Genomic DNA, 11,184 nt, shown 5'->3' with positions numbered 1-11,184 from the left:
CCCCTCCATACTCACCTATTCCCAGGGGGATCAGCTTGCACCGCGGGGCAGGGAGAGGCCCTGGCCAGGGGCTCGGGCTCACTGAGGAGCCAAACACACCCAGTGCAGGGGGTCAAGGGGCTCTGCGCTCACTCCCTGCTCAACCTTTTTCACCCCCCATCACACCTCCATCTCCAAGCCGATCTTGAACTTCCAGCAACAACCCCCCAGCGCGTCCCACTGCCCCGAGCCAGCTCCCAAGCAGGTCTCGCCGCTGTGCATCCTGTGAGAGCTGCTCGGGGGAGCTGGAGAGAGGAAAAACCAGCCTGTAAGCAGGTGAGGACAGAGGTGGGTGCAGAGCCCATGGGATCGGACCCCTCCAAGACAGGACTGATCCTGACAGCCCCAAACTCAGCGCAGGGGAGAGGCGGAGGCATCCCCTTCCCGCGGGCACGGCCAGGGCGGAGAGCAGGCAGCAGCACCACCGGGGACACACACACACAAAGGCAAGAAGAAGCACTTGCTTTCACTGAGCGAGGGGATGGATTTGGGCCGGCAGCATGGCAGTAGTTTGAGGAATCGCTGCTTCAGCGCTTTTTTAGTTTGGACTGGCGGGTTGCCTGGAAGAAAGAAGGAGTCACCAAGCAGAAGAGTTAACAAAGCATCAGCCCCCAGTTCTGGCAGGCAGCAGGGTTGGGCACCCGGCGCAGGGCGAGCAGGGCCGGAGGCAGCACATGCAGCGTGAGGCTGGAGGAGCAGAAAGGCAAAGCCTAGCCCAGGCTCTGCTTGGCCTTCCTGCTTCACCCCAGGACAAACCTTCCTGCTTCCCCCCAGGACAACCCCGGCAGTGGAGTTTCCCTCCTCCAGAAGGATCGGAGTGGCAAAGGAGCAACCCTACCCACACCTAGCTCCTCTGCCCCTCCCCATTGGAGCTTGCCAGGAGGCACCCAGGAGCCCAGAGACCCAGAAGGTCCCTGGGTTGGACTCTGCCCTTTAGCCTTGAAGACAAATACCTGCTCCTTGGGGACCCTCCTCGTGGGGTTCTGCAGGGAGGCAGGGTAGGATGAAGCCCAAGAAACAGCTTGTGGCTGAACCAGGGCATTGCATCCTCCCCAAGCTCTGGCTAGGTTTGATCTTGCTGGCACCAGAGGGCTGAAGGCAAGGCATGCACAGAACCCCACCATGCAGCCCAGACTGCAGCATGCACCCCCACCCCAGCGCAGCATCGGGACCTGAGCCTGGGGACCTGCTTTGAGACAGCCAGAAGGGGAACGGGGCTCGAGGCTCATGGCTTTGCCTCGGCCAGGCTACAGGTTGGGGTGAGGGGCTCCCCACACCAGCCTGGCCCATGGCCATCACATCCAAGTGGCCCTGCATTAATAATAAGTCCCCTCATTTCACTGACCCGCCTGCCACCCCCTATTCCCCAATCCAGATCCCAGTGGCTTTGTTCAGCCCCATCTCTCCCAGCTGCTGTTGCCCCATGGCTGAGGACCCGCTCCCTCCCTTCCCGCAGTGCCTCAAGCCAGCAAACTCAGCGCAGGACTAATGCTGCAGGTGGGGAGGGGAGGAAGAAGGAGGGGTTGAAGACCACGCTGGGTTCCAGCCCCCAAAGGGAGGCAGACAGCAGCATGAGGCACAAATGGGACGAAAGGTGCAAAGTCCCTTTGGGACTGTGGTGACACCACATTTGCTCCAAGCAACGTGTGCAAGCAGCAGGTCATACTGCCTGTGCACCCCAGGCCCTGATTTGGGTGTTGTTTCTCTAGGGGACTAGCAAATGGGGCTTCTCTGGCAGCTTTCTCAGCATTGTGGGGGAAAAGCTGAGCCCCAGGTGCTAGGGAATGGTACCCAGCTCCAAGACAGGGACATGGGTCTGCATCCAGCAGCCCCTGCTAGGCAGGTTGGCCCCTGAGTGCCCACAGATGGGACCTGGGACCCGTTGAGCTCACAACAAGGCAGCAGTCTGGGGTAGGCAGCTCCATCATTCTGAGCGATGGAGAACAGCTCCAGGAGGTCATTGACCCAGCAGAACATCACACAAAGCCACTCAGAGATGGCAAACTCTTCCAGGGAAGTGGCATCCACAGCAGGGTGCCAGTAATGTGCAAATTCATAGAAATGAACACATGCACCTCATGGCATTTGTCAGGGGGTGACGGGGCAAGGGTGAGGATGAGGGTCTTGTCACTGTCAGAACAGCACAGCCTAGCTCCTGTGTGCTCCAGCGTTTACAGGCAGGTGATAAGAGAGGATTTTTTTTTCCTAGAAGTGGGCATCAGTTGTACACAAACCATGACTTTGTCCCAGTTACTTTTCCAGGGCCTTAAGTTGCAGAGGGAAAGGGAAATTGCACCTTTCGGCCTTCCAAGGATGCTCTGGGGCCAGGTTGCTCCCAAGCTGTGGGAATAGACCTGGTAGGCAGGAGTATTCCCTTTGCTGAGGGGGAAAGGGACAGGGTGAGCAGAGCAACACCCAACGCTGGGGTAGTGGACCAGGGAGGGAGCAGGGCAGGAGGGAAACCACACAGCGAGAGAGATGCAACAGAGAGTAAACTGTGGTTGGACTCACAGGGACAGCAGGTATAGGCACGTGCAGTAGGTCAGGTCAGGTGCAAGTTACACTTTAGTTTGTTATAAAGAAGGAAAAAGAAAAAAAAAAAAAAGAACATGGGCGTTTTCTTAAGGAGGAAATCGAGAGGGGGCCCAATTCCAGGGTTCCCAGGGCAGAGGAGGGAGCACATTCAGCACATGCAGCTTAACAACAGGAGGGGTGACCAGGGCTGGGGTTTTGCTGTCCTGGCTTTGGTGTACACAAGGGCTCTGAGGGTAGGACACACCATCCCCTTTCTGTCCCCAGCATCCAAACCATGAGTAAGTCTGGAGGGTCCCCCTGACTGGGAAACAGCTCTTCCCAAAGACCAGGAGATGTGCAGCCCAACCATGTGCTGCCACTCTGGGCACAAGGGACATCTGCAGCACAAAGCCCTGTCCATGCCGGCAACAAGTCCTTTTCCAGATGCTGCTTTGCTCTCTACCCTTCTGCAAAGGCCATCCAGTAGCTGGCACAGAACAAGCCAACAGAAAGGGCTGGCAGTGTTTTATCTGCAGCCAGAGGTCTGCTGGGTTAAATGCCTCGTCACTTCCCATGCATCACTCTACAGCCCAGCAACTTCAAAACACACACACACATGTACAAACTGAGCCTCCATCCTTGGGCAGCACCAAAAGAGGAAGGGATTTCCCATCCCCACCTCCACACACTGTTGAAATGAATCCCAGAGGCTGGTGCACACTGCATCTGAAGAGGCCCCAGCAGTGACTGCCACCAGGACGGCCACGGACCACTTTGTATTGAGCCAGGAACAGCAGCTATGTCCTTGGGGGCTGGATCTAGCCAATGTCACCATGCTGAGGGGTTACATGGTGCTGGGCTGACATTCTTTTCCCAGGGAGGACACAAGCCTGGGCTGCTCTGTGGTCACCCCAGAGGAAAAGCAGGAGCCAGGGTCAACCTGATGCATAACAATGTCCCTGTCCTCCCCACAGAGTCACAGCCACCAGTGCCCTTCCAATGACAGCTGGATGGGGAGACAAACCCACTCCTTCCACAGCACCCTCCTGATAGAAAAGACCCTACAATAATAAACCAACAGGCAGTACCAAAACTCCCCCATCACTCCCAGTAACCTATCAATAAATACATGGGTGGAAAATGCACATCCCATGGCAGACACCCCCTGCAGTATCTGCAGCTCAGCTCCCAGGCATGGCACCATTCCAGGAGGAGAGCAGAGTACCAGCAACCCACCAGTCATGCACCTCCCTCAGCCCCTGCTTGGCCCTATGGGGCAACACGGGGTCAGTCAGCAGGTCAGGAGGATCTGGTACCCGAAGGTTGATCTGTCCTGGCAGGCCGCCCTAGGAGAAGGGCTGGGGTGACAGAAGGAAGCTGGGTGAGGGGATGCTCTAACCTTTTCAGATAGCCTGGTTGGGAAACAGGAGGGCAAACCTGAGCCAGGGTAAGAGGCTGAGCCAGAAGAAGGAGCACAGCAGGCCCAGGGGAGCATGGGGAAGACATCAACAGTTCCCAGAACATATTCTTATCAGTAGAAGAGCCTCCATCCCCTTCCAGAGCATCGCCTTTCCCTGGGAGACCAGAGGCAAGTCCCCAAGCTCTCCCTGCCAGGCCATGGGACTGTGCCCATCCAGGCAGCGATGCTGAACCCAGCTGTCCCCAAAACCTGTGGCTGACAATCATCCCTGTGCCAGGGCTCAGCTCCAAGCATGGTCCATCAGCCCCTGGCTCTGTCCACTCCTGGCAGCACTCAGCCTCAGACAGTGCCACCATCCACAGCTCTCTGGGGTCTGCAATGAAGGCTCGCAGGAGGGGAGACTGCGAGCTCCTCTAGCTGCCCCAGGAGGGGCTCAGGATGGGTCCCACCAGCAGCAATTCTGCAAATGACCCTCATCAGTCACCAATGACAGAGCCAAGTGTAACCAAGGTGCCTTGTGGTAGCCACTGGGGCCCGACAGTCATCCATCAAAGGAATGAAATCAGAGCTGGCATATCCCAGGGCCGGACAGAGAGTCCTTGTCCTGGGGGTGGGACAGGGACAGCCTCAGCCTGGACACCCAGAGCTAGAAGCAGCAAAGCTGCCAAGCAAGACCTGTGATTCATGGGACATCAGAGGTTCAGAGCCAGGATGTTCCCCAGTGCCAGAGGGAAGAGCAGCTACGCGACCCTTGTGCTGAGCAGACACTAAAGGGGAAGGGATAGGGCCATGGGCCAGAAATGGCCACAGAGAAGAGCAGGGCTCCCACCAGTGCTGTCCCCATGCCTATGCTCTACATGTTGCTGCACTCCACATACATTGCTCCTCACCCCCAGCTCCTACTCACTTCCCCAGCCCCAGGCACCTGCAGCCCTTTTCCCCATCATCTGATAAAGTGCAGCCCTCTGCATCCCATTGCCCCCAGACTCCAATGGCCCAGACAGTCCCAGTGCCCCAGCACCCCACACATCACTGCATTCCCGTGCCTCCAGACCCAGATATACCCCATAATAATGCTCCAAGATATCCTTCCTAGCACCCAGCACCAAACACCACACATTCCAAAGTCCCCAAATATTCCCACCCAACAACCTTGGTACGCCTGCACCTCAGTGCCTCCCACAAGAACCCTAACACTCCAAAACACCCTCAGACACCCTCACTTCCCCAGCTGCCTACACTCTAATGCTGCCAGACACCTTCCCTAACCCCAGTGCCTCCTGTAATGCCTAAAACCACACTAATCCTTCCAACCTCTCCTAAGGACCCTGCAGCCCATGGGGCCAGAGGAGCACCTCCACCACAACATCCCCATGTCATCGCAACCCCATCCCCATTCCTGTCCCCATCCCACTTGCCTTGGCTCTCCCTCTTCCTGCCCTGGCACCCTCTGGGGTTCCTTGGGGTGCCCAGGCTGCAGAGGAGGTGAGAGCCCACACAACTGCCCAAGGGACTTGGGAGTCAGATCTCACCCCAGGGCACCCCTGCACTACACAGCATGGCACAGGCACTACACAGCACCAGAACCCACAAAAGGGTGTAGAATTGACACTAATGGGTGCATGGAGGTGGAGAAGGTTCAGCTGTACCTGACTCCCATCCCAAACAACAGCTCATGGCACCAACCCTGGAGTCAAGCTGTGTGCAGAGACCCTCGAGGTCATCACTCACTAACGCCTGCTAGGATACTGCTGCCACTCTGCCCAGGGACCAGCCCTGCCTCTGCCAGCCCCTCTGTTCCATCACAAACCACCAAACCTTCCCCTCAACAGTGGCCCCACCTTGAATACCCCATGCCCCACCATGGCATGGCACAGGTTCCCTTCCTTACAGCCCAGCCTTGTCCGCTGATCACTTCTACAGACACCTACCACCCTCATCTCTTCACCTCCTGGGGGGAAACACCTGCACCTCTTTGCACCAGCAAGTCTGTCATAGCCAGAGCTGAGTGCTGCCAGTCCTGGGACTTTGCTTACTGCTGGAGGGAAACCTGCACCACAGGGTGCTGCCCAGATGGAGAGCATCACATCAGGGCAGACAACCAGGATGGGGTTCCCCACAGCCCACCCAAAGCCCTGCCTGGTGGGCAGCAGGACAAAGGCCCCAGCCTGGCAACAGTGGTTATTGGAAAGTCTCTTTTAGTATCTATTGTCTAAAAGCTGCTTCTAATCTGGCCACCACCTGCCCCAGCAGTATAAGCCCCAAGGCAGGCACTCATGGGGAATGAGACATTTTCCTGGATCCCTGGGAGGAAATGTGCAGCTAAGCATGGGTGGCACATCAGACCTCCTGCTACCTGCACTCCAGGGACCACAACTCCACAGAGCTTCATCCAGGGCACATCTATTCCCACCTGTGTCCAGTCCTGGGGTTAATCCTGTCCCTAATAGAGGAGAGATGAAGAAGATCCCATTGAGGTCCCACAGCACCCTGCAGCCCAACACAACTAGAGAGCCCCAGGCTCTCCCATTGGACTCAGAGGTTTTGTCCTCCACCAGCAGAGTAGGTCTACAAAGGACTGTCCCAACAGGCTCCCTTGCTCTCTAGATTTATTGCTTTTTCTCCAGCCTGAGATTTTCTCACCTCCCTGTGGCTGAGTGACCTCCCTGCCACTCCAGCCACTGGCTCAGACCCTGTTTCTGGGGCAGGATGCAGCAGAGTGCAGGTCCTACTTTGTGTCCAGCTGGGTCACCACGGTCCCCTCTCCAGGCACATCAGTAACAGCAAGAACAAGCCAGGCCAGAGGGAATTGGGAGGGAAGCAATGTGAAAAGTGATTAACACAAGGCCGGAGGGTGAAGAGATTCAACAAGCTAATTAGGTCTGGCTGGGCTGGGCAGGATGTGTCACCATGCATCAGCAGAGGCACAGGGTGCATTGTGAGTACTGTGGTCCTTAGGGAGCTCAGGGCTGGGAGAGCTGCCCTGCCCCTGCACTCACAGCCAAGGGGGCCCAGGACCAAGTCCCCTTCTCCCCCAGCTTCATCCTCTCCAGGCAGGGCAAGACAGTGCACCCCAACCTCCGTCCATGGGGATGACCAGGTATGACATCCCTTGGTGCAGAGCATCTGGAAGATACACCACAGAGGGGAGACCTCCTTCTCCAGGACCCCAGTGCTGGCAGGATGTGACCCAGCTACAGCATGCATCAGAGTGTAATGCTGTGCCAGGAACCAAGCTCAGGGCCTGGTCACAGCTACCTTACATCCTTGCCCTTTCCCTCCTGCTTTGCAAGCCCTCACCATGAGCCAGCAGTTCTCTCCTGGTTCAGACCCTACCCAGCCCTACAGACAGCTGAAAAACCTGCTGTGTCTTGGAAAAGGAAAGGCAAGGGTTAAATCCACTGCACACAGGGTAACCTCTGGTGCAGCCCAGCCCAGAGAACCCTGAACTTCAACCTGGAGCACCTTCAGCTGTTCCAGGCTAGATTTTGATGCTCCAAGATTACTCCCCTGCAGCCAGCTCACCTTGACCTCTGGGGTCCGTCAAACCTACCAGGCTGGACTGTTCCCCTGAGCCCAGGGATCCTAACATCACACCCCAAAGGGCCAGTCCCTCCTGCAGCCAAGACACATCACTCCTGCCAAAGGGGTTCCTGGAAAGCAGGAGGAAAGCAGGACTTGGCACAAGGCTTTGCTCTTGCCAGCATGTTGGTGATGCTCATTTTCTCCCCTCTCCTGAGGAACCTCTCCCCTGAGCCAGCCACCAGGAGGTAGCCATACTGCTCACTGCCACCGCTCTCCTGCCTGGCATCCTTTGGGGTGCTGGTGGTACCCAGGCAGGCTGCTGCTTCCTCCAGTTTCTCCCCAGACTCTGGAAGGGTTTAGCACCTTCCCCAGCCCTGCTTCCCTCTCTGTATACTCAGTTCTGAGGCAGCAGCAGAAGCCCCCAGGAAAGGCAGAGGCCAGCACACCCCATGTTGGGGGCTCTCCAAGACATCCTCAATCCTGCCTGCCCCCAGCATGGACCCTGACCTGCTGAGGCTGGAACAACCCTGGGCAGGCACCAATTATCCTGCCAACAGCAATCTGCAGCTTCATCTAATATTCATCTGAGGCTGGGCTACGTGAGTGGCTCTCCTGCCTTTTCCCTCCCGCCTATCTCTCCTCCCAGTCGGGACTGATTGCTCTGCACTGAATTATTGATGCTGCACTTCAGGAGTCAAAATCGATAATGTTTCTCTCCACCTGCCCCATCCTGAGTGCTCGGCCAAAGCAGGCTCTTGGCAGGGGGCTCCCAGCCCCCTGCACAGCTCCGCCAGGGGATGGTTGGGGCATGGTGGCACAGGGCAGAGGTAGGGTCTGTCACTGATTATCCAGCTGGTAAACAACATCAGTTCCAGCATTGATCGCCCCAGAGATCCTGGAGCACAGCACACTCATGGGAGATGTGCCACTGCTGCTGTTAGACAGTGGCTGTGCCTGTGCCACCAAGGCTGTGGTGAGGCCCAAGGGGGCACAGCGCCAAGCAGACAGGGCAAAGGGGTGCAGACAGTCAACGCTTCTGTCCAAACCCTTGCTCAGAGAAGAGCCAGCTCAAAACCGAGGACAGGCTGCTCAGGGGCTCATCTAGCTGATATTGGGAACCTCTCAAGCCTGGACTTCTCCCAGGGGTAGATGGATTGCAAGATGCTCCCACTGAACCCTTCCTCAGGGCTTGTGCATTTTTCTGGACCCCTCTAGAGATGCTCTGTTCCCAGCCCATCTCTGTGGTGGCATGACACCTCCCAGCAGAATCTATTCATGGGACACAACCTAGACAGAGAGAGAGCTGCAGGCAGGGGACCCGCAGGGATGGGGCATGGGCCAGCAGCCAGAGCAGGGGAAGCATGGCAGGCAGCATTGATGGCTCCACAGCAGGCAGCAGAGCCCTGTGTCCATTAGCAGACATGAGCCATTAGCATACGGTTTCAGGCTCTTTGCGGTCCCTGGGCTGTCACTGTCAACCGAGCCGTGGCTTGTAAACAACCCCTGGAGGGGACACAGCATTTCCTAGCCCCAGACACTGCCTGGGACCTTCCCTAGAGAGCAAAATCTCCTACCTGCTGCCTCTCAAGCTGAGGCGAGAGGGACCCATGCAGCAGCATCTCATCCCCCTCCCAAAACACTGCTGCTCACACACAGGACTCCTCATATAGTGGCCAGGGCTCAGCTCAACCTCAGCCAATTTGTGCCCCTTAAGCAACATGTTTCCCTCACCTCCAGGCGCCTTTAGGCAATGGGAGCAATTGCTAGCAATCCAGGGCACCTGGGTCCTATTCCCACCAGCATAGCTGGGGTGCATCTCCAGCCAGGCCAGAGGAAGCTGCAGCTCTCCAGCATGGGTTTGAGTGGAGGGGGACAGGCATGCCACTGTCCCCCCTGGAGTGGATGAAAGCTGACAGGATACCCCATCTCCAACCTCCTGTCCTGGCCCAGACCGTAGAAAAGTCACTTGCAGGTGGACAGGGAGTGGCCCCTGCCTTGTCTTGAGCCCCTCAGCAAGGTTGCAGCAGAGGCTGAGAGAGGTCTCTGTCTCCCCCCTTACCACTACATCTGGGAGCTGCAGAACAGCTGCAATCAATCCCACCAACTTTGGTCCAAAGCTTCAGACAGCTGCACAGGGAAGCAAAAGCACTGGGAAGGGGGAAAGCAGGGTCTGAGGGAGGCACTCCCCAAATCACCAGCAGAACTGGGGTGGGGGTGTCCAACCTGAACACAGTCAACGTGTCCTCCCGGGGGGCTCACAAGGCAAGATGCCTGTTGGTTAGGTCAGCTCCTGCCTCAGTTTCCTTCCTGGTATAGTGCACCTAGGAGTGCTGCTGCTGAAGCACAGGGACAAAGCAAGCAGTTAAGAAGTAACAAAAACTTCCACCCACTATGCTTTCCTGTCCTGTGAGTCCCTCCTTTCATCTGCCCCTCCTTCCCCACACCCAGGCAAAGCTGACCTGTGGGTGCACCTACAGGGTGCTGCCTGGGAGTGCCCGGTTCGTGGAGGGGAGCCAGCATTCACCAGTACACCCAACCCAACCCGTGTGAGAGCCAGCACTGAAGAACTGTGGCAGAGCATCCCAGGGCAATGGCGGACCAGGAAACTGTCCGTCACCTCCTCACCCTGTGCATGCCTCAATGCAAGGGGCCAAGCAGGCTGCAGCATCCTTCAGACGGGTGTGTGCAGACCTGGGCAGGGGTTGGGCAGGTTTGAGGGGGCCCTTCACACAACCTTCACCCTGGGTAACCAGGGAACACCCAGCCATGCAGTCCTGACCTCCCTCCCATCACGCATGGAGTCCCCTGAGCAGATCCAGACTCTACCAAGTGCATTCCATGTACACACTCAGCACTTTGCACAACCCATCCTCAGCTGGACAGCCTCCCCCATGTCCCCCCACCCTACCAAAGGTCCACAGGGGGCCCTGGGGAGAGCCAGGAGCAGGGAAAGCAGCAGATACCCATCCTGCCCGAACCTGGCTGCTCTGCAGGCTAATGCTGAGCCTGACACCTCACGTGCAGGGTGAGGTGACCTCAGTCTTAGGTAACACCTTGCTCCTGTAGAGGTGCTGGAAAACACCCTGGTGACCACATGCATGCTCACACACAGTCCCAGCTCACAGCGCCCCAACACACATCAAAGTCACCACTGTACAGCAGACAGTCTGCCAGCCCTGACCCCTTCCCACACCCCAAGCCACTGGGACAGGCAGAACACTCTGCTCCTTGCATCCTGTGCCCCTAGAAGCCACAGACAGACACCACGTTCTACGACTCTCTCACGGATGCAGCAGCCCTGGACCATCCTTGGGAGCAGCTCTGGAAACCCACCGCTTGCCCCTCATGTCCCCAAAGGCACCAACACCACCCACACCCATTACCTTCCAAGGACACAGGCTCGAAGAGGCCAAATTGCTCCAGCACCTTGATGAAGAGGACCAAGACTACCAGCACCGCAATCATCTCAAGGCCTTCCAGGTTCATGGTGGGGGTGTCTCATTGCCCCTCAACCCTCCCTACCCCCTCCCCATCACAGTCCTGGACCCCCTTCACCCCAGCACCACAGCTGCCAGACCACACATCCCCAGGGACACTCTGCCACTGTCCCTGGGGAGGATTGGCTGTCACCCCTCTATTTAGGGGAACCTGCAATCAGCCATGGGCAAGTGAGGGGTCAGCGTGGG

At 57.4% G+C, this 11,184-nt stretch overlaps 1 protein-coding gene across 1 annotated transcript in view; it reads right to left on the bottom strand.

Annotated features, from left to right (window-relative positions):
- LOC103800604 (Kv channel-interacting protein 2-like) overlaps positions 1-10,984 on the bottom strand; it is a 14,135-nt gene extending 3,151 nt beyond the window's left edge. The window contains exon 1 of the mRNA XM_009072985.1: positions 10,882-10,984. Coding sequence (XP_009071233.1) covers positions 10,882-10,984 — 103 coding nt within the window. The remainder of the gene's footprint in view (positions 1-10,881) is intronic.
- Positions 10,985-11,184: the final 200 nt, after the last annotated feature.

The sequence above is a fragment of the Acanthisitta chloris genome, unplaced genomic scaffold (genome assembly GCF_000695815.1).
Source record: "Acanthisitta chloris isolate BGI_N310 unplaced genomic scaffold, ASM69581v1 scaffold6864, whole genome shotgun sequence".
In the NCBI taxonomy this organism is placed as follows: domain Eukaryota; kingdom Metazoa; phylum Chordata; class Aves; order Passeriformes; family Acanthisittidae; genus Acanthisitta; species Acanthisitta chloris.
Note: the sequence above shows the minus strand (reverse complement) of the source record. Positions and strands in the feature narration are given on the sequence as shown.